Raw genomic sequence first — 24,244 nt, 5'->3', positions numbered from 1 at the left:
ACCGATCGATTTCCCTGAATCGATCCTCCAAAAACCCCACCTTCTTGTGGGTGCAACAAAGCTCGTTCAGTGTCCGAAACCGTGTGTCTGTGTAACAGCGGACCTGGTTTTTATATCCACATGTTGGACACCAGCTGTCCATCAACCTGCTCCGTCGTCCTCACTCTGTAAGAGTTTTACAAGCAGGCAAGTGTCCTTGTGAAAAGGTAAACAAGTTTGTAGAGAAACCATAACATCAATCTTTCGAGCAGTTTTTGTCTCTCTCTCATTGCGTTGGACGCCTCCCCCTCTCTCAATAGCAGCACAGTTCCTAGGGTCATTTCTGGACCCCGTCACACTGTCCTCTGAACATTTTCTTCAATGACATTTTGGTTTCTTCTCATCTGACTACCTGTGATCTGCTGCCATTGTGAGGAGGAAAAACCTCCCTCTTGTTGATGGCACCCTCTGCCTATCCCACTAGAACCACCTTATTTACATAGAAACCATGTCCAGATGTGTGCACGCATCCTATAGAAATGTCATCTATGGCGTATTTTTACACTTATAGAAATGCAACTTTTACACATTGAATACCAGGAGTGTTGAAGCTATGGACTAACCAGCTATCCCAAAACTGTAAGCTGCTTTGGTCCCAGGCAGTTGGTATGGAGGCTGGATGTATGTTCTGAAGAGAGAGTCCCATTCTGTAAAATTGTTATCTCCGAAAAAGTATAGTGTATCTGTTCAAACAAAATTTTTAAAAAATTAGTAACTCATGAGCAAACTTTGATCCCACTGTAACCATCCATGGAATTTAGTTTTTTATAAAATGCTTGCGTTACCAGGTATTGTTCTAGCCTGGAGCCTAGTTACAAATAGCTTCAGTTTTCCCAAAGGCAGTAAGTCCCTTACTTTGACCAGCTGAAGTGCCTCCCTGCACAAAAATAATCTGAAAGGGGTCTCAATTCAGGCTGTTCTCAGTTTGAATCTTCAGAGCTAAATGGTATTGAGTGAGGGTTGGAAAGCAGATCTTTTTTTAACATGCCTTTATGTGGAAACAAAAGTAATTCATTTTCATCTTTTGAGTTAGTTCTCTTTAAAAGGAGGCACAAATAGAGTGCAAATCCTGGAAATCTGGAGCAACTCAAAATACTGGAGAAACTCTGCATGTTAAGCAGCTTCAATGGAGGAAAATGCAGAGTCAATGTTTTGAGTTGAGACTCTTTGTTGGGACTGGGCAGAAAGAAGAGAAACAGTCTAAAAGAGTGAGAGAAGGAGTGGAAAGTAAAAAGCTGAGAGGAGATAGGTGGAAAAGACAAAGGACTGAAAAAAAATAGAATTTGATAGGTCATGGGGAAATGGGTGGAATTTGTAGGTGATGGATAGGTCAAGGGAAGAGGTAATGGAATCAGTGGGATAAGGGAAAACAAAAAGGAGATAGAAGAGACTTGGTCTTCAATCTGAGGGCATGAACATAGATTTCTCTAAAACAGAATATCAGGTGCTATTCCTGTGGCCTCATTATGGCATGGGAAAAGGAAGTGGAATTAAAATGACTGGCCACCAGGAGATCCTGGCTATAGCAGTGGCCAGAGCGAAGGTGATTGACAAAATGATTCCCCAGTCTGTGTGGTGTCTCACTAATGTAGAGGAGTCCGCACCGGATGTAATAAAGGATACTGATGGATTCACATGTGAAATACTGCCTCTCCTGCAAGTCCTGAGTGATAATGAAAGAGGTGGTGTAGGGGCAGATGTATCATTTAGTGCAGTTGCAGGGACAAATCCTTTGAGGGGGATTAATCAATGCCACACGTAATAGGGATGGAGCTCTCCTTGTCCTCACCTGATACCCACAGGCCTCTGCATCCAAATATTCTCTGCAACTTCTGCATTCCGACTTTTACAGTACAGTTCCTCTACCCATCTCCTTCCCTTTATTCTATGGTTCAATGTCCCATCCTGACAATCAGATTCCATTTTCTTCAGCCCTTCATCATTTCCATCATCTCTCAGCTTCCTGCATCATTCCCATTCTACCCTCCACCACCTGACTTTCCCCTGCACCTGGATTCACTTGTCCCCTGCCATCTCCTATTTCACCCCTCCCCCACCCTTTTGTACTGGCTACCTCTCCCTTTCTTTAAAATCCTGATAAAAGGTCTCAACCCAAAACATCAATTTCCTTTCATAAATACTGCCTGCCCTCTGGAGTTCCTCCAGCATTTTGTGCATTGCTCTTTAAAAGTGGAATTTGAGATGACTTGTCATAGTATCAGATGTGAATGATATTTTATTATTGATAAATGTATTGACAAGTTTGGAGCTGCTGCCTGCATTACCAGATAGCTCCAACTTTTACACCAAATATTTTAATATACTTTTAATCTTTATGCCTCTTAACTATACTTTGTACAAATGGTTAGGTTTTGGAATCAACAATATTTTAGCCAGTTTTTAAAAAAAACTCACCACTACCCAAAGAATCCAAAGACTGAGGCTTCATTATGTGCTCGACATATTCTTTAAAAGGAACATCAACTGTGAGGAAAGAAGGAAATCGATTTTAACTATCGAAAGACAACTGCAGAGCAAGCAAATACAGTTAACATGGCATTGTTTCACCAACACATACATCTTGAATGGTGATGACCTGTAAGTCGTTCCTGTGGTGTGTTCCATTCAGCTAAGCCTTGTACATAGGACAGAATGCAAATTAGGAGAATTGGATTCATTAAATAAACTGAGCAAAGAGATTGGTGGCCTAACTGGTTGACAAAGGATGTTCTTTGGCTTGTTAACATTAATTTTTATGACAAATGCACTACTTGTGATGATCCTCAATTGTCTAAATTTTACAATATTGTTTGTATTTTGGACAACAGATAATTCTCAAGTCCATTAGCACTGGCGAATATTTCAAGAGGTGGTTGTCCAACAGCTCAATGAGTTTAGTGAACAAGGTACATGAACTGAAGCCATTGAAAACATAGTACTTTAGCTAGCACAGACAAGAGGAGCAGGATTGACATCAAGATAAAGTTTGCAGATGAGACTAAAATTAGCCGTACTGCTGATAAGGAAGATTATAGATTGCAAAAAGATACAGATGGTTTGATCAGTTAGACATTAAAGTACTGCCTATGGTGCTCACTGCATTGCATATGCTCTAGTCTTATCATGTTGCTTCTACAGAAAATCTTGCCAAGACGACTACATTTTTGATATGAGGAAAGAATGGCTATGATGTTGTTTTCTTTGGAACAGAAAAATTGAGGAAAAGTTAATTAGGGTGTATGTAGTTATGATACAGTAAATAGGAAAGATTTTTCTAAGCAGGTTGGTCAATCACTAGGTCTGTTCATTTAAATTACTGATCAAAAGAGCAGATAATTAAGAACTTTTTCACTCAGTGTGATAGGAGTTTTAACACGTTATAGAAATAGAAGCCTCATATTTGAAGAGAACTTGTTTGTGCATTTGAAGAACTGTAAATTGCAAGGATATATGCAGTTGCAAGAAAAAGTGTGTGAACCCATTATAATTACCTGGTTTTTGCATTAATTACTCAAAATATTGGTCTGTTCCTCAACTATGTCACAATAATAGACAAACATAATCTGCCTAAACTAATAACGCACAAAAAAATCTGTACTTCTCAGCACTAAGTACACCATTTAAACAATCATAGTCTAAGTTCAATAAAGTACAGTATGTGAAACTCTGGGTAATGCCTTCTACAAAAGCTATTTGGAGTCAGGTGTCTCAATTAATGAGATGAGATTGGAGGTGTGGGTTGTGGAGGTGCCCTGCCCTTTAAAAAAGACATACAATGTCAGGTAACTGACAGAGGCTGTGCTTCTCAAGAAAAATCTGTTTATGTGCACCATGCCTCGATCAAAACAACTTTCAGAGGACCTTAAAGATGAATTATAGAGATGCTGGAAGCTGGAAAAGGGTACAAAACACATTTCTAAAGACCTGAGTGTTCTAAAGTCCACAGTAAGAGAAATTGTCCCCAAATGGAGGTAATTCAGTACTGTTGCTACTCTCCCTTCAAGTGGGGATCCTACAAAGAGCACATTGTGCAATGCTGAAGGAGGTGAAAATGAACCCTGGGGTAACAGCAAAGTAAGGACCTGCAGATATCTCCAGAATTTGCTAAATTCTCTGTTCACGTGTCCACTACAAGAAAAGCACTAAACAAGAATTGTGTTCATGGAAGGACACTACGAAGGAAACCACCCCAAAAAAAAACATTTCTATACAAGTTTGCAAGACCACCTGGATGTGCCACAACTGGGACAATATTCTGTGCTCAGATGAAATAAAAATTGAACATTTTGACAGAAATGTACACTGCTATGTTTGGTGGAAAAAGGACACTGCACACCAAAACCTCATCCCAACTGTGAAGCATAGTGGAAGAAGCATCGTGGAGTCCATTTTATTCATAAAGAGTCAAAAAGTAACTTATTTGCTTCTTCCCATGTTCTTACTATAGCTTTACAAATTACAGCATGTCAACTGCCACACTATTTATAGTAGTTCCTCGATTAACCTGTAGTTCAGACGTTTTACAGAATTCCTGTAGCTCTCTGTTATAGTGGTTAGACCAGGAGTCTGAGGCCAATGAGATGAATTAACCCACAGAATTATGAACATCAGTGAATATAATATTCCCTAATAAAGAAAACAATATAGACATTTGTAAACATTATATTTAAAAAGATTAGGGAAGATATTTACTAAAAGTACCTTTCTGATAGGAGTAAGTGTTTGCTGTGCTCAATCTCACCAAATGATTTCCAAACTTCTGCAGAAGCCTTTGCTTAGAGCAGAGAGCCCTGAAATGCTACAAAATACAAGCACAAAAAATACTTATCTACAGCAACACACACAAGATGCTGGAGGAACTCAGCAGGTCAGGCAGCATCTAGGGAAAAAAAAGTTAATGTCTTAGGCTAATTGACTGTGCCATTTCATTTTATCCAAGTATATTACTAATCCAGTATGCATTATTAATGAATGTTGTTGGCTTAATAATGCCATTGCTATTTTTCAACACTACAGGATGTGGAACAATAGGTTGGCTTGAGAAGGAATAACAGGCTATTTTTTTTAATTGAACACTGATAATATGAGTCTCATGATTGATTAAATTAGAGTCTTGAGTGCAATCAGATGACTGTAGGATAAGCAATTACATGTGTTTTTAGTAGCATAGCAACAGTCAGCGGGTGGGTAGTATGATGGCTTGGTTCTGACTGCAACTTGAATAAGTCCAAGGAAACCTCATGAAAATAAAAGGGAAAAGTTCTCATTTCTGTTTCAGAGAAGCTAGCATTGCAGTACATCATGGGAGAAATACAGAAAATCTTCTGTAGTTCCAATAGTTTGTATGAAGCCAATGTGTACCTCAACCAAAGTTTGTTCTGAAACCAACACCTCAGAGTTGAATGACTTGTCATTGTTTTCACTGGCAATAATATTTTGTGGCACATATGGTTATCATGTTCAGAGAACTAAAATTATAATTTACTTAAGAGATCATTTGCAATATATGAAGTATTTTGGATAATTTCCAAGAGTCCACATAACACAAAATGCAATTTTTATTTTCTTCCAGGCAAAGAAAAAAGTTTGAGTGGAATGTTATTGTTGTGATTTGAAAAAGCCACCTGAAAACTGAAAGAATATCATTCAGGAAAGTAGATTACCAATTCCTCAAAGAAGGGATTTTCCTGTAACAAGCTCAGTCTGGTGCCAAAATTAGTTGCTCGGCCTCAAGGCAGAGGACACGGCAATTCTAGGCAATGCCCTTCAGGAAATGTGCATGTCCTCTGAGTCAAACTAGAAGAGTTTTTCTCACAATAGGACTGAAAAAGATAGTTATTCTCCATACAACTCCGAGGTTTAACAAGTGTTCAGTATCATGAAAAGCTTTACGCGAGTAAACAGGGAAGAGCTGTTTCCAGTGAAACAGGGATCAGTATCTGGAAGGCAAAAAACATAAGGCAAATAGTAAATTAACCAAAAGCAACACAAAAAAAGCTCTGAAGCAAATTATTCTTTTCCCAAGAACACACACAGAACATGAAATAGAACACTTCAAAATGCAGCTTTTCATTTAGTTATATTTGGTCAGAAAATAGCATACTGAATGTCATTTACCTCATTCTGTGTGAATCCTCGAAGAATAACTGGCCTTGAATATGCATACCTGTAGGATGTGGACATAGTTACTTTTTTGCTTTAGGTTGGAATTATAAACAATTTTACCTCTTTTTTTTAATTAAGTACAATCGTGAACAATAGCCAGATCAGAAATGCCGATCAAATCAACTAGTTCCCAAAGAGAACGCTGATAGGCCAATCAGATGATTCACTGCTGCTTAGCGATAGAACACCAAAAAATGATGTCTTAAATTTAAATCAATGTTCCCAATACTAACTGAGCTTACTCTGGCAGTTGAATTTATTGATAAGTAGCATAGCAAGACTAACCATTTTCAAGTATGTAGGCAATAAAATTCAAACACAAGACACCATGAATTGTTCCCAAATCTCCTCTCAGTCCTTTCCTAAAATAAAATTTATTTTGCTGAGGAAGGAATCATTGTCCTGGCTTTAGACACATTGCAAACTATTTCCTGAGAAAACATTTGCTGATTTTGGCAACAACTGCCATCATTCAGGTTGTCATGTCCCTAATACATCATCGGTGAAATTCTAGCAAAGTTTTCCAGATTACAATTTTTACGATAACATTGCAACATGTGAAAAGCATCTCATGTTTTCACGTTTCAAAGGATCTTAAACTATTACCTTGATTTCCAATTACCACAAAATATTATTTTACTGACTTAATGCCAGAATTCATATAGGAGCAGGACTGAGCCATTTGGTCCCTTGTTTCTGCTCTGCCATTCAACAAATTGATGCTGATCCTTTACTCCAACACATATTCCTATTAGCCCTGAAATCCATCCTCTGAGCTTCCATACCTTTGCAGGTAGAGAAATCAAACAATTCATTTTAGTAGAGGAATGTCACTTTATTTCAGTCCTGGAATAGTTGATCTCTTGCTGAACTACATTCCTGGTTCAGGACATCTAGCTACGGGATACATCTTTTCTGCATCCACCTTTAGAACCCCTCAAAGAATTGTTGTACTCCTTCAATGCCAAGCAAACACTTTTCTTTAGGTAAGGAGATCTAATATGTACACAAAACTTTAGGTGCAGTGTCACCAGGGCCCTATTCAACTGCAATAAGAAGGCTCTACTCTTGTATTCAAATCCTCTAGTAATGAGTCATGTCATTTCACTTCCTGACTGCCTGCTGCTACTACATATTAGTTTTTAGTGACCAAAGTACTTGGACACTGAGTTGCCTTTGAACATCAAATCTTTCTAATATCTCATCATTTTGAAAGAACATCAGCCACCCTGAAACTTCAACCAAAGTTGCTAACCTCACATTTTTCCACAGTGCACCATCTGCTGTGTTGTCGTCTAATCTTTCTGCTTTTCTTCATGCTGCTGAAGCCTCTTTGTACCTTTATCAGTGTGCTATCAGTGCCATTTGGTTTCAGGTTGTCAGTAAACTTCGAAATGTCACATTTGTCCTATCAATCAAATTTTTGGTATAGTTTGTAATTAGATGGGGGTCCAAACACTTATCCCTGCACCTCATCACAATTTGCCAACCTCAAAAGAATCAGTATTTCTACAATTTGTTTTCTATCTATTAATCAACTCTAAATCTACACTAGTTCATTATCCCCAATTCCACATGCTCTAACCCCATTCAGCAACCTCCTCTTCAGACCTTATCAAGCTTTCTCGAAATCAACATGCACTGATCCCCCTCACCTATTTATCAGATACCTCCTTCAGAGAACTTTGACAGATCAATCAAATATAATTTGGTTAATAGATTATTAATTCTATATTGTCTCTATCCATACATATTAAAATAATGTGTCAACATCACATCCTTTATTATAGACTACCATTTTTGCAAGTACTGTTGGTCTAACGGGTTGGTTGTTTTCTGTTTACTCTTTCTCTCCTTTCTTAAATGGTGGGCTCGCTTTTGCTACCCTCCGATCTGCAGGAACCAGAATCTATAGAAGATAGATATCAGAAGATGATAAGCTGAGCATCCAATATCTCCACAGATGTCTTTCAAAATTCTGTGATGCCGATCACTACATACTTGGGATTTAACAGGTTTCAGCCTCAGTAACATCCACAATTATATTCATTCATTCCAATTTTTTTTTTTTGCTTGGTTCTCCAATAATTCTAGTAGATTTTTTTTTGAAATCAAAGTAATGTTTTACTCCTCTGTCATGTCCCTATTTTCCAATGTAATCTCTCTATTCTTTATAAGGAATTCATGCATTGTAGCTCCTAGATTCTTTTTTTTCAATGTTTTTGCCAGCTTATTTTAATATTCTTGGTTTTCTTTTCCTTATTAAATTTCTTGGTCAACCTTTGTTAAATTATAAACACCTTTAACAGCGAAAAGACTCTGTTTCTTCTGGCAATTTAATGTACCCTTCCTTAGGAAAGTACAATCTTTAATTTCTCCTTTTATTTGCAGTTGGACCAATTTTTGTCTTTAAGGAATATATATTTCCAGTAAATCAGGAAGCAAAAGCATCTGTCCATTTATATCCTTTAGTTTCACACTCTACCCTACCCAAACTGCCCCTCATTACCTTTTGGATTTCAGACAAAATAAATCACCTTTGCATTTAAATGATAAGCTCTATAATATCATGGACAATCTTTAGTAGGGGCCCCGTCTACATCTTCTATTTGGAATCCCGTTAACAACCATCATCAATTTATTGCCCTTACGGTTTCTTGGTTTCATCCAAGCTGATAAGGTGACTGCTAGCACATGGATAACAGTCAGTAATAAGGGTTTAACATGGATTTGTGGTGATATGTACCTGATAGATTTTCAGGCTACTTTGGAAATTGTAAACTCTAATCAAGGAAAAAATTTGGCCTGCATCTTGCTTAGATTGAATCCCAGTAGTTTAATGCTAATTGCAGTCACTGGGCAAAATTCAGTCCATGGCTTGCGCCAAATTTCACAAATATTCCCAACCCTAGTGAATAAAGCAAATTATTTACCGGTAGTCAAATTATTTTGTCCATAAATCATTCCACTGCTGTGCCTTTAGTGCCATTATTTTTCAACCTAGAGACATTGGCATAAAGAATTGCTTAAATTTTATCACCACATATTTCATTGGGAGTTTGCGGAAAACAAAGTGATTATTTGAGCAAAGAGTAATGATAATGCAAGGTAAAGATTACAGGAAATTATAAAAAGTAGCTCAAGTTCCTCATGTATAATGCCATGCTGGACATTTCCAGTATTTTATCATATTTCCATCAGTTTCAAGGACTATAGGATGAGATGCCTGGAGCAGAAATGACAATGTGGCCATGCTTTGATGTAATCCAATCCTTAGTCCAGGAGGGGAGAGTGTGCGCTACATTTGACTATGAAAACATACCGATGAATAAATTCAGAATAAGTCAAAGAGTCTCTCACTTCCACATTGCATGATCCTTTGCCAACCATCTGCGTGGCATGATCTGTATGCCTGCAAAGATAGAGGTGCAAAAAAAATGTTATGCACATTTCAATTGGCAATTGTGACTTAAATATTCAAAACTATATCAGCTTACAAGACTATAATATAATTTCAATTTAACTACTGAAGAACCATAGTTTTGAAAGATCTCAGAAAATAATTGTCTTGCATATTCAAAAATCTCAAATATCTGACACTTAAGGTTCAAAATCAAATCTGGGGCAAATTGATTTACTGTCAAATATTAAATTTCTATACATTTTTTGTTTTGATAAAGATATTCACATGGACGTGCAGGCTATTGAGTACATTTCTGTTATTTAACACAAGTGTAAGTATATTATTTATTCAGCTCAAGGGACTGAAACTATTCTCCTATAATCAATCCTGTATCCTAAATGCCACAGGCAAGGTATTCAAAGCAGCATTATGTAATAATCTGTCAGAGAACTGGTCTACGTTCAGGGGATTGTGACTCACTGCTGCTGTGAAAAAAAAAATTAATGTTAATAGTTCCAAAAGATGTGAAAACATTTTAGACAATAGACAATAGGTGCAGAAGTAGACCATTCGGCCCTTTGAGCCTGCACCGCCATTTTGAGATCATGGCTGATCAATTACTATCAATACCCGGTTCCTGCCTTGTCCCCATATCCCTTGATTCCCCTATCCATAAGATACCTATCTAGCTCCTTCTTGAAAGCATCCAGAGAACTGGCCTCCACTACCTTCCGAGGCAGTGCATTCCAGACCCCCACAACTCTCTGGGAGAAGAAGTTTTTCCTTAACTCTGTCCTAAATGACCTACCCCTTATTCTCAAACCATGCCCTCTGGTACTGGACTCTCCCAGCATCTGGAACATATTTCCTGCCTCTATCTTGTCCAATCCCTTAGTAATCTTATATGTTTCAATCAGATCCCCTCTCAATCTCCTTAATTCCAGCGTGTACAAGCCCAGTCTCTCTAACCTCTCTGCGTAAGACAGTCCAGACATCCCAGGAATTAACCTCATGAATCTACAGCCAGGATGTCCTTCCTTAACCCTGGAGACCAAAATTGCACACAATACTCCAGGTGTGGTCTCACCAGGGCTCTGTACAAATGCAAGAGGATTTCCTTGCTCTTGTACTCAACTCCCTTTGTAATAAAGGCCAACATTCCATTTTGTTCCAAAAGCATAGCCAGTTTCTCATTGCTTTTTCATAAATGTACAAAATCCTGTGACAAATAATGATGTTTAATTCTGATTATTAGACATTATCTAAGTGAAATTGTAAATGATTTGACTAATCTCAGAATCAGGTTTAATATCACTGGCATATGTTGTAAAATTTGTTAACTTTGCGACAGCAGTACAATACATAATAATAGTGAAGAAAAAATCTGAATTATCGTAAGTATATATTTAATAACTAAATAAGTAGTGCAAATGAAAAGTAGAAACATTTCCTTTAAAATAACCACCAAAAAACTGCTGGTGCTGGAAATCTGAAATAAAATAGTAACTACTAGAAACACTCAGGATGTGGCTGAGCACGTGGAAGGAGAAATAGGGTCAGCAAATCAGATCAAAGATCCTTTTATGAAAAGGGTTGCTCTTCCAAGGGCCTTCATAGGCTGTAATCCATTTTGAGTTATAGTGAAAGGGACGTGAAAGAGGAACTATATTAATGCAAGTCTTTTATTTATCTTTCTTTATAATGCATTTGCTTTTTCATAATTTTCCATTAGTTTTAAAGCACATTTTATACCCCTTTTAAAATCTTACTGTTCAACATACATTTTCCAATGTTCAATCTATTCACACTCTTATCTCCTGCAATTTAAATTACATAATTGAATTTATTAAGGTAAAGTTCAATAACTTTGACTCAAAAATTTGATATGTTAACTTGTTAGCATCAAATGTAGCTGAGCAGTTCTGTACTCCTCAAACCCAATTTGCAGTCTTGGTACAGTAGTTTCCTGCACCTGACTACGTTCACATTCTAAAGGTCTTTATAGCACTTATCAAACACAACTTGATACTGAATCACGTAAGTATATAATTGGACAGTTGATTCAAAAGGAGATTTTAAGTAGGACCTAACAGTATAAGAAATTGAATGCTGGGCTTAGTTAGGGCCTAAAAGTTGTCAGTGGCAGAATGATAGGAAATTGTGTGATTGAGCAGTGTGCCAACTGGAGGTCAGGCTGCATAGATTCATAGAAAAGTACAGCACAGAAACAGGCCCTTCAGCCCATTTAGTCTATGCCAAAACCATTTAAACTGCCTGCTCTCATCAACCTGCACCAAGATCATAGTCCTCTATAGCCCTACCATCCATGTACCTATCCAAACTTTGTTTAAACGTTGAAATTGAGCTCAGTTGCACAATTTGTGCTGCCAGCTTGTTCCACACTCTCACAATCCTCTGTGAATTTCATCTCAGGTTCTCCATAAAATTTTCACCTTTCGGCTGTAGCCTGTGACTTCTGGTTGTAGTCCCACCCAATCTCAGTGGAAAAAGCCTGCTTGCATTCACCCCTCAATTTTGTACACCTCTTATCAAATCTCCTCTCAATCTTCTACATTATAACGAATAAAGTCTGAACCTATTCAATCTTTCCTTATACTATGACAATGTTAGTGCAAGATAGTGTCCGTGAATGTTTGCAGGAGAATTATAAGAACACAGGAGCATGTGAACAGGGACAGACCATTCACCTCTTTGAACCAGTGCCGCGACATCTGTGGTTTTACTCCGTTCACCCATTTTGGCTCATGGGAACACAAAGCTCTCATTTTAAAACATCTGAATGTCTCTTTGAAATTTTCAAATGATCTAACATCAATAGTTTTCCTTGGGTTGGAGAAATGTTGCTTATTTCCAATATCCACGTATGAAGGACAATTTCAAATGTTCCAAAATGCTTCACAAAATATTATCAAGGTTTGATACTAACTACATCAAAAGCTTTATCAAGTAATGATTAAACAAATAGGTTTTAGGGTCCATCTAGAAAATGGGTGGGGGGAGATAGAGATGAGTAGTTACAGATTCTGGAGCTCAGGTGCCAGCAGAAGGCACTGCCACAGTAGCTCGGAGAGATATGCTTCACAGCTTGAGCAACGTGGGTTCAATTCTGACCTATGGTGCCGTCTGTGTGAAGTATGCATAATCTCCCTGGGTGATCAAGTTCTGTCCCATATCCGAACATAGACTGCTAGCTTAATTTGCTGCTATAAACTGTCCCCAGTCTGTGGTAGAACCGAAGGAGTGGCAAGAGGAACAGGAGGACAATAAAATAGAACTAGCAGAATTGGGTGCTCAATGGCGAATGCAATAATCCACAGGAAGCCTAGAGTTGAGCTAAGAATGCGGAGGATTTTGAAATTGCTAGAGATGATTACAGAGACAGAAAGTGAGAGAGAAAAGCCCAAGGAGGCAGCTGAAGGCAAGGTGATAATTTTATGATGAAAACATTGCTAGAATAACATCCAATAAAATTTTGTGCAAATTAAGTTAAAGGAAACAAAATTTTGAACAACGTCAAGCACATCAGAACTTGGAAAGTTGAAGCTCTATCATAGACTCGTGAGAATAAGCCTTTATTGCTGGGAACGTAGGAGAATGAGAGGGGCAATGTTATAAAAATGTTTAAAATTATGAATGGCATACAGTGCATACTAACAGTCTTTGCCCCAGATAGGTAAAGGTCAGAGCTAGTGGGCATAGATTTAGGGAGAAAGCGGAAATGTTTAAAAGGGACCTGAAGAGCAACTTCTATCACGCAGAGGGTGGTGAGTAAATGAAAAGAGCTGCCAGGAGCAGTGCTTGAGGCAGGTACAATAGTATCTTTTCAGAAGCACTTAGATAGATACACACGAGGAAATCTGCAGATGCTGGAAATTCAAACAACACACACAAAATGCTGGTGGAACACAGCAGGCCAGGCAGCATCTATAGGGAGAAGCGCTGTCGACGTTTCGGGCCGAGACCCTTCGTCAGGACTAACCGAAAGGAAAGATAGTAAGAGATTTGAAAGTAGTAGGGGGAGGGGGAAATGCGAAATGATAGGAGAAGACCGGAGGGGGTGGGATGAAGCTAAGAGCTGGAAAGGTGATTGGCGAAAGTGATACAGAGCTGGAGAAGGGAAAGGATCATGGGATGGGAGGCCTCAGGAGAAAGAAAGGAGGGGAGGAGCACCAGAGGAAGATGGAGAACAGGCAAACAACTAAATATGTCAGGGATGGGGTAAGAAGGGGAGGAGGGGCATTAACGGAAGTTAGAGAAGTCAATGTTCATGCCATCAGGTTGGAGGCTACCCTGCCGGTATATAAGGTGTTGTTCCTCCAACCCGAGTTTGGATTCATTTTGACAATAGAGGAGGCCATGGATAGACATATCAGAATGGGAATGGGATGTGGAATTAAAATGTGTGGCCACTGGGAGATCCTGCTTTCTCTGGCGGACCGAGCACAGGTGTTCAGCGAAACGGTCTCCCAGTCTGCGTCGGGTCTCACCAATATATAAAAGGCCACACCGGGTGCACCAGACGCAGTATACCACACCAGCCGACTCACAGGTGAAGTGTCACCTCACCTGGAAGGACTGTCTGGGGCCCTGAATGGTGGTGAGGGAGTAAGTATAAGGGCAGGTATAGCACTTGTTCCGTTTACAAGGATAAGTGCCAGGAGGGAGATCGGTGGGAAGGGATGGGGGGGGGGGGGACATCTGGACAAGGGAGTCGCGTAGGGAGCGATCCCTGTGGAAAGCAGAAAGGGGGGGGGGGGAGGGAAAGATGTGCTTGGTAGTGGGATCCCGTTGGAGGTGGCGGAAATTACGGAGAATTATACGTTGGACCTGGAGGCTGGTGGGGTGGTAGGTGAGGACAAGGGGAACCCTATCCCGAGTGGGGTGAGGGCAGATGTGCAGGAAATGGGAGAGATGTGTTTGAGAGCAGAGTTGATGGTGGAAGAAGGGAAGCCCCTTTGTTTAAAAAAGTAAGACATCTCCTTCGTCCTGGAATGAAAAGCCTCATCCTGAGAGCAGATGCGGCGGAGACTGAGGAATTGTGAGAAGGGGATAGCATTTTTGCAAGAGACAGGGTGGGAAGAGGAATAGTCCAGGTAGCTGTGAGAGTCTGTAGGCTTATAGTAGATATCAGTAGATAAGTCGTCTCCAGAGATGAAGACAGAAAGATCAAGAAAGGGGAGGGAGGTGTTGGAAATGGACCAGGTAAATTTGAGGGCAGGGTGAAAGTTGGAGGCAAAGTTAATGAAGTCAACGAGCTCAGCATGTGTGCAGGAGGCAGTGCCAATGCAGTTGCTGATGTAGCGAAGGAAAAGAGGGCGACAGATACCCGTATAGACTTGAAACATGGACTGTTCCACAAAGCCAACAAAAAGGCAGGCATAACTGGGACCCATGCGGGTGCCCATGGCTACACTCTTGGTTTGGAGGAAGTGGGAGGAGCCAAAGGAGAAATTATTGAGAGTAAGAACTAATTCTGCTAGACGGAGGAGAGTGGTGGTAGAGGGGAATTGGTTAGGTCTGGAATCCAAAAAGAAGCGAAGAGCTTTGAGACCTTCCTGGTGGGGGATGGAGGTATATAGGGACTGGACATCCATGGTGAAAATAAGGCAGTGGGGGCCAGGGAACTTAAAATCATTGAAAAAATTCAAAGCCTGAGAAGTGTCACGAACACGAAAGGTGGGAAGAGATTGAACAAGGGGGGATAAGACAGTGTCAAGGTATGCAGAAATGAATTCAGTGGGGCAGGAGCAAGCTGAGACAATAGGTCTACCTGGACAGGCAGGTTTGTGGTTCTTGGGTAGGAGGTAGAAACGGGAAGTGCGGGGTGTGGGAACTATGAGGTTGGTGGCAGTGGATGGGAGATCCCCAGAGCTGATAAGGTTGGTGATGGTATAGCCTGGTGCTCCTTAGTGGGGTCATAATCAAGGGGTAAATAAGAGGAGGTATCAGAGAGTTGTCGTCGTGCCTCGGCCAGATAGAGGTCAGTACGCCAGACAACAACAGCTCCCCCCTTATCAGCAGGTTTTATAGTGAGGTTGGGATTGGTGCGGAGGGAGCGGAGAGCAGAGTGTTTGGGAGTGAGGTTGGAATTGGAACAGGGTGTGGTGAAGTCGAGATGGTTGATGTCCCGTCGGCAATTAGCAATAAAGAGATCCAGAGCAGGCAGAAGACCGGAGCGGGGCATCCATGAAGAGGAGGAGGGTTGAAGATGGGAGAAGGGGTCATTGGTGGGGGTAGGAGAGTCCTTGCCAAAGAAGTAAGCTCAGAGACAGAGACGGAGCCAGCGGAAGAAGAGTTCAGCGTCATGGCGTACGCAGAATTCGCTGAGGTGTGGGCGAAGGGGGACAAAGGTGAGGCCCTTACTGAGGACAGAGTGCTCTGCCTCAGAGAGTTGAAGGTCGGAGGGAATGGTAAAGACCTGGCACAGATGAAAGATGGGATCAGAGGGGGGCAGGGAGGCTGGTAGTGTCAGTGGAGAGGGAAGGGTTGGGATGAGAGGAAGATGGAGCCTCTGAGGGCCCAGGAGCTGATGATGGGATCTGAGGGAGAGGGGATTGCATAGTGGTGGTGGGGGAAGGGGAGACGGGAGTCACAATCGCAGCATGTGAAGACCCGGCCTGGAGTTCAAGGCTGGAGTCGCAGTCAGTGGTTGCACAATCACTTTGAAGCTGTCCATGGTCGTTGGAACCAGCGTTGATGGTGCTGGAGTCCGGATTTTCAATATGCCCTGGGTTGCTGGGGCAGCCAAGATCGACGGCCGGGGCCAATCCATGGCTGTTGGAACCCGCGTAGATGATACTGGAGTCCGGATTTGGAATATGCCCTGGGTTGCTGGGGCAGCCGAGATCATAAGCTTTCTTAACTACCCTATCTACCTGTGAAGCATCTTTCAGGGATCTGTGGACATGTACCCCCAGATCCCTCTGCTCCTCCACACTACCAAGTATCCTGCCATTTACTTTGCACTCTGCCTTGGAGTTTGTCCTTCCAAAGTGTACCACCTCACACTTCTCCGGGTTGAACTCCATCTGCCACTTCTCAGCCCACTCCTGCATCCTATCAACGTCTCTCTGCAATCTTTGACAATCCTCTACACTATCCACAACACCACCAACCTTTGTGTCGTCTGCAAACTTGCCAACCCCACTCTTCTACCCCCACATCCAGGTCGTTAACAAAAATCATGAAAAGTAGGGGTCCCAGAACCGATCCTTGTGGGACATCACTAGTCACAACCCTCCAATCTGAATGTACTCCCTCCACCACGAAACTCTGCCTTCTGCAGGCAAGCCAATTCTGAATCCACCTGGCCAAACTTCCCTGGATCCCATGCCTTCTGACTTTCTGAATAAGCCTACCGTGTGGAACCGGAGAAATCCATATTTACAATGAGAAATCCAACACATTGTGCAAAACTAATAGAGACTTATCCAAAGACTACTGGCTGTAATATTTGTCAGAGGAGTTTCAACTGAGTACTGAACAAAGGTGGATGAATACTTTTGAACTGCTGACATTCTGGTTTTTGATTTTTTACTTTATGATGCTTTACAATTTTCCCTGTTTTATGGGCTCTACTGTGAAAAGATGAGCATGTTATTCACAAATAAAAATTCTCAGTTACATTGATCAAAATCTCTGGTTGTAATACTCATTGATGTGAAAAAAGGATTATGGGGCTGAATATTTTTTCACGGCACTGCATAGCAAATCCAAATGTCAATAAGCTCTCGCTTTTAGTTGTCTTGTTGAAGGAGTTGGTTAAGAGTAATTCCCCCGCACAAATTGCTGATAGCCCTGGGAGATAACTTATGTTCACCTGTTAAAAGAAACAGGTCTCAATTTACACAGATTTGTCTAAAATGGTGGACCTCTGACATTGCAGCATTCTCTCTGTAATGCAGATATTACAAACAATATGTACCAAGCTCCCACAAAGTGCCAGTTAGGATTCTGAGAGAGTTAAACATGGAGTAGGGTTACCTCAGAACTTGTCTGCAAATTTATGTACATTTGAAAGAATGTCTCATGCTTTGAAAACACAGCACATCTGTCAGCACACCACTCCAAATTTAGCAAACTGGGGGTGTCTCCTGCCTAGATTTTTCTGAGCAGAGAAATGAATCTGTAATCTTAATGAAGAGGAAATACGCGATTGACAATTTCTACTCATCACAATACTGGGCATCGAGCAAGCATGGGTTAACCAGGAGTAGAGGGGTCAAGAATGGTGCTAATTAGATTTGGAAACGCAAAACAAACTAGATGTTTGCTGAGCATTTCCACCAGTTTTTTGTTTTTATTTTACATGTTGAGCATCCGCAGTGTTTTAAAAAATTAGTAGTAAATGTATTATTGGCAAACGTATTAAGACATTGTATTTACTCCTTAAGTTCTAATACTACATGAACGGAGATGTCTCCTTCCAATCATACTGACATCTTTCCTATAGGCATGTGACCAAAACGGCACACAATGCTCCAAATTAGGCCTCACCAATGCCTTATAAAACTTCATAAACATCCCAATTCCTATATTCGATATTTAGATTTATGAAGGGGGTGGGGGGTTGTCTGTGTCCGTCCTTCCTTAACTCTGGTGGATTTATGAAGGCCAATATGCCAAAAGCTTTCTTTACAACCCTATCTACCTGTGACACCACTTTCAAGGAATTATGGATCTCTATTTTCAGATCCCTCTGTTCTACCTTACTCCCCTACCATTCATCATACAAGTCCTACCCTAATTTGTTCTCCTGAAGTGCAACACCTCATGTTTGTCTGCATTAAATTCTATCTGCCATTTTTCCAGCGGATCCAGATCCTGCTCCAAACTTTGAGTCTCCCTCCCATCCCACCACACCTGTAAACTTGGGTCTCATCCCACAAATCTGCTTATCCAGTTTACCACTTTACTATTCAGATCACTGATATAGATGACAAACAAAAACTGACACAGCATCGATCCATGTGTCGCAAGTCTCCAGTCAGAGAAGCAGCCATCGACTACCACACTCCAGCACCTCCCGTTTATTACTTCAACTTGAATGCCAAGTGACTGAACCTTGCTGACCAACCTCCTAATGCTTGTCAAAGGCCTTGTTAAAATCCATGTAGAAAACATCAACTGCCTTGCCTTCATCAACTTTCCTAGTAACTTCTTCAAACAGCTATAAAATTGGTAGATATGACCCACCACTTACAAAACCATATGGACTAACCCTCTCTAATCAGTCCCCGAATATCCAAATACTTAAACTTCCAGTCCTTTAGAATACCTTCCAATGCCTTACCCACTACTGATGTCAGGCTCACCAGCCTATAATTCGTGGCTTATCTTAGAGCCTTTCTTAAACAGAACAACATTAGCTTTCCTCCAATGCTTGGGCACCTCACCTGTGGCTAAGGACATTTTAAATATCTCTGCTAAGGCCCTTCAATTTCTGCACTAGACTCGCACGGGGTCCAAGGAAACATATTGTCAGCCCCTAAAGTTTTATCCACTCTAACTTTCCTGAAGACAGCAAATACCTGCTCCTCTGTAATCTGTATACCTTTCACGTCCTCACTGTTGCTTTGCTTCACTTCTATAGAATCTGTGTTTTTCTCACAAATAAATACAGATGCAAAAAAAAATCTATTTAAGATCTCCCCCCTCTCTTTCAGCTCCATGCATAGATTTTCCAGAGCACCAATTTTATTCTTAATTTATCTGTAGACGCCTTGGGATTCTCCTTCACCTTGTCTGCTGGAGCAACCTCATGCCCTCCTGATTTTTGAGTGCTCTCTTGCATTACTTTTACTCAAGTACATCATTTGCTCCTTCCTGCTTATATCTGCCATGCACCTCCTTTTCCTTAAGCAGGGCTTCAATCTCTCTCAAAAATCAGGGTCCCTAAACCTGTTACCCTTGTCTTTTATTTTCACAGGACCATACAAACTCTGTGCTCTTAAAATTTCACTTTTGAAGGCTTAGAAAGTACACTTTGCCTGAAAACATTCTGTCCCAATCCACAACTGCCCGATCCTTTCTGATATTTCTCAACACGAGAACTAAACCTATGTTTAAAGGTTAATTTTATTAGCGAAGTATGTATGCAGAATACAACTCTTGAGATTCATCTCTTCTCCAGATAGCTGTAAAGTACAGACAACCACACAGGAGGTTGAAAGGAGACATCAATACCCTCCCCGCAGGAAAATATAAAGCAAACAATGACATACAAATCGCAAGCACCCCCAGCAGATCACCCAAAACCCAGAGCCTGCCAATCCACAAGAAGAAAGAATGGGCGAGAACTTGGAAAAAACATAGAACTGTAAGAAGCCAATATGAACTACAGTCCAATCGATAAATATCAGAATTTCGATAACATCTCTGAGAGCACTGGGCCCCAGCAACCCTCCGATAGCACCAACTTGAACCAGTGACCACTCCGAGGGCAGCAACTAGAACCATCGATCGTACTGACTATACGGATTATGATCACTAGTTGCAAAGTGTTCCCCTACACAGACTTCTCTCCCCTGCCGTTTCATTCCCTAACAGGAGATGCAAAATTGAACTTTCTCTTAGATTGGACCTAGTCCCAGTCACCTCTTTCATGGCCATGGAATCTCCAGTCCATCCCCCTAACTATTGAGTATCCTATCACTAACGCTCTGCCTGACTTTACCATTCTTTTCTGAACCTAAGAGCCAGCCACACTGATATGATTGTGCCCTAAAAGGTCACTCCCCCCATCAGTATCCAAAGGGGTATACTTGTTGCTGAGGGAATAGTCTCAGGGGAACCCTGCACCGACTGCTTACTCCCCTTACTACTTCAGGTGGTCATACATCTACTATCTGAAGGTTGCACCTCAGTAAAGTCTCATCTATGATGTTTACAGGATGATGCTAAGTATATCCAGCTCCAGTTCCTTGACCTTGTCAGTTAGCACCTTGAAGTCAGGTGCATTTCCCACATGTGTAGTCATCAGGGAGACAATCAGATACCCTGCAATCCTTTAACTGACCAGGAGGAGCATTCCACTGCCTCAACTATCATCCTGCCTACACTTGCTATACCTCTAACTTCTCAAGCTTAAGTTCTAACCTGTGCCCTCAATTTCCAGCAACATCCTTGTGAATCTTTCCTCCTCCTCTCTAGTTTAATCACGTTCTTCCCAAAGAATAGGAGCCAATATTCCAGGTGTGGTCTCACCAACATCTTGTATAACTGTAAAACATCACCCCATCCCTTGTATTCAGCTCTTCAGCTCATGAAGGCAAACTTGCCACACATCTTGTTCACCATTGTCTATCTTGACCACACGGGAATTACAGAATTGTACCCCAGGGGTACCTCTATGTCGCTGCATTCTACAATATTCCCGTGGGTCCTGCCATTCACTGGGTTGGTCCTGTCCTGGTTTAATTTGCCAAAATGCATCACTTTACACGTACCAGTTAAATACTATCTCCCATTCCGTGGCCCACTTTCTCAGTTGAACTCTTTGTCAACTTTCTTCACTGTACAAGATCTCACCAATTTTTTCTGTCATCTTTAAACTTACTAATCAGGCTTGCTGCTTTCTCATCCAAAGTGTTAAAATACATGACAAACAGAGGACTTAGCACCAGTCCACACAGTACACCACTGGTCAGAGACCACATCTGTTGAATCAGAATTGCAGATAGCATCTAAAGTGTGAAGCCAGCACTTAAATCACCCAATGATTCAACAGTGAAGAACCCAGTGAAGACAAACTGACCCAGTGCCAGAAAATGAAGTTGACAGAGTGAGCCAAACGACCTGCTTCCACACTGCCAGTCTAGACAAGACAAAAGATACAAGGAGAATGTACAGAAATACGTTTTTAAATGTAGTGGCTATGATCTAGAACTCATTGTGTAAAGGTTCCTTCAGGAAATCAGCACAAGCCTCGAGAGCCAAAGACTCAATTAGACACTGGTACAACCCTACGTGCATATAAAGAATCCCCATGACCGGATGAAGGCGCTTGGCCGGAAAACGCTTTTTATCAAATTTCTTTCTGTGCTGCCTGACCTGCAACATTATGTGTGTTGCGCCATATTTTGAAATGCCACGGGAATGAATTATTGCAAGCAGAGTAACCGATTTCTTTTTAAAGCGTGCAGATGCTGGAATCGTTAAGAGGAACAGAAAATGCTAGAAAGTCTCAGCAGGTCAGGCAGCATCGCTGGAGAGAGGAACTCTGATAAGCCTGGAACGTTTAACACTGCAGGCGCTGGAAATCTCCAGCGGCAGATAAAGGACTGGAGGTACCCAGCCGGTCTGGCAGCAGCAATGGACTTCTCAGATCGAGACCCTTATCTAGTCTGGGGCAGGCTCTAAAAATTTTCCGGCTGTAAGAACCGAATCAGCACCCTCAGCGATCCTGCCGCCCGCAACATGCTCCGAGGCCGGCGGCGGCGGCGGCGCCGGGCAGATTCACACCGCTCCCCGTGAATGGGAAACTCTCACCAGCCTCCGTCCGCCTCCAAGTCTCCGAATGAAGCTCCTCCGAGCAGCGCCGACGAGAGCAGAAACCTCAATGCCCACGACCCCATCGCCGCTGTCGGTGAGCGCCGGTCCTCCCCTCGCATCCGAACGGTACTCTTCCCACTACTCACTGCGCTGTCCGCCCGCGCTCAAACTCCTGGCTCCTTCTGCATCCTGGGAATTGTAGTCCAGGTGCTGCAGACCCTCAGCTGGCAGGTAGCATTTGGACTCTGCCCAAAACATCGACTGTTTATTCCCCCCCCCTCCCCCTCCCCCTCCCCCTCCCCCTCCCCCTCCCCCTCCCCCTCCCCCTCCCCCTCCCCCTCCCCCTCCCCCTCCCTCTCCCTTACTTGCTGAGGTTTCCAGCATATCTTGTGCGTGTTGTTCAAGATTTACAGCATCTGCTGAAACTCAAGTGCCTTTTTTTTTGTGTCTGTCCCCATAGTCCAGCTTCTCTTCCTTTATGGTGATACAATCACGTCTACAAAATTTGCCTTTGGTTTGGCTCAGCTGCACGGGTAGTTGTTCCCCTCATTTGCATTTTAGACAATTGCCTTTTATTCCAGAAGTATTTATAATGAAAATTCCATTTCAAAAGACCAGTGATAGAACATATTTACTCATTTATGGGTGATTCATCGTTTAGGGGCACTTTTGACAACTTGAAATTCTGAAAAATGAAATTTTTTGAAACTTTTTAAATGTTATAACCTTTATTTTAGACTCTGGAATGAATACCAAATTCTGGCATTCGTCAACCTTTAAGAGAACTTTTATACTTTAGGGTGTTTTTGCAGGGTTTTCAAGGATGAGTGTCATCACCATAGTATTGAAATACTGAGTTTAATTTAAAATTAATTGAGAAACAAAGATTTTGAAATCAATCCTGCAAATAAAAACCATACCCTTTAGTAAATTTGTTTTAAATCATTTTAAGTACATTCAGAATACATTTTTGAGACACATTTTCTTAAGCATGTCAATATTTTCCTCGGCTAAACAACAAAACATTTGTTTACTAATTAGGCTATTGGAATATTAACCCTTTTTGACAGAAAGCTCAGTTTGGCATCAAAGCACTTGATGCCAGCAAATGTGTTCAGGCCAATATTTCTATACAAAACTTTGTTTCCCATCAAAATATGCACCGTGATAGTAATGACAAAATACTTTTGACATTGACAAACAATGGTTTTAGTTTAACATTAACTCTGACAAAACATCTGTCCAACTATTACAATTAATTGCAACACCTACAATTAAAAACACATCCATACAGACTGCACTATTTATCAAAATTCTATGAACTCACAGTTTTTAAGGCAGGCAGCTGGAGTACCTTGTTTTAAAAACATCCATGTGAAACATGAACATAGGCAGCCCAGCTAAACTAGGCATTGTCTAGACTGTTTAAGAAAAAAAAATAATGCTCACAATCTGCCTAACTCTGGAATAAGCATCAACTCAAATTTCAAACAGATTATAGAGATCATTATTTTTCAACTGTCCATAAGAGAGAACCCTTTTTTTTTAACACAGACAAAACATTTACTCAATCCTCTACACACTTTTTTTATCAGTAATATTTATGAAACATTCACAGAAATCTCAACAACTCTGAAAAAGCAACACTTGAGATTTAAAGCACGTACTTATAGTCTCCATTAGTGCATAGGTGAAGCCGCAGGAGAATGGAGGTCACGCTGTTCTTGTTGCTGGCCTACTGGAGACACGGGTGGAGTATTCTCAGATAAAAAAGTTTGTACTGCCTGTCTTATCAGCAGTCCTTTTGCTTCTCTGATTTACTCTCCACTGTTGTTCCTTCAGTCTCCAGTCGTCCTTTGGTACTTGTGAGATCATAATTTTTCCTGCCTCTATCCTGTTGTATCTTTCTAGGTACTGCTGACATTTCGCCGAATCTTCTTTAATTGTGTCTCTGTATTTTTTCAGTTGGTCTGCTGATGATTTTGGGCCACTTTGAGAACGTTACAGCCAGTTGTGTGATGGTAATGACATTTCTCACTTTTTAAAAGAAAAGTTGGCTAGGTCTCAACACAGGCCAACTCAACCACATAGCTAGCTTATAAATGTAATTTAAATATACAGAAA

The 24,244-nt window shown here is 41.1% G+C and overlaps 1 protein-coding gene across 3 annotated transcripts in view; it reads right to left on the bottom strand.

The window, feature by feature from the left end:
* Positions 1-22,307, bottom strand: part of jmjd8 (jumonji domain containing 8) — a 59,162-nt gene extending 36,855 nt beyond the window's left edge. For all 3 annotated transcript variants that reach the window (XM_073060401.1, XM_073060399.1, XM_073060400.1), the window contains exons 1-6: positions 22,118-22,307; positions 9,527-9,616; positions 6,157-6,205; positions 4,741-4,837; positions 2,455-2,523; positions 603-722 (exon numbers count right to left, since the gene is read on the bottom strand). In XM_073060401.1, coding sequence (XP_072916502.1) covers positions 603-722; positions 2,455-2,523; positions 4,741-4,837; positions 6,157-6,205; positions 9,527-9,616; positions 22,118-22,239 — 547 coding nt within the window. In that variant the 5' untranslated portion in view covers positions 22,240-22,307. The remainder of the gene's footprint in view (positions 1-602; positions 723-2,454; positions 2,524-4,740; positions 4,838-6,156; positions 6,206-9,526; positions 9,617-22,117) is intronic.
* Positions 22,308-24,244: the final 1,937 nt, after the last annotated feature.

This window comes from Hemitrygon akajei, chromosome 11 (genome assembly GCF_048418815.1).
Source record: "Hemitrygon akajei chromosome 11, sHemAka1.3, whole genome shotgun sequence".
Lineage (NCBI taxonomy): Eukaryota > Metazoa > Chordata > Chondrichthyes > Myliobatiformes > Dasyatidae > Hemitrygon > Hemitrygon akajei.
Note: the sequence above shows the minus strand (reverse complement) of the source record. Positions and strands in the feature narration are given on the sequence as shown.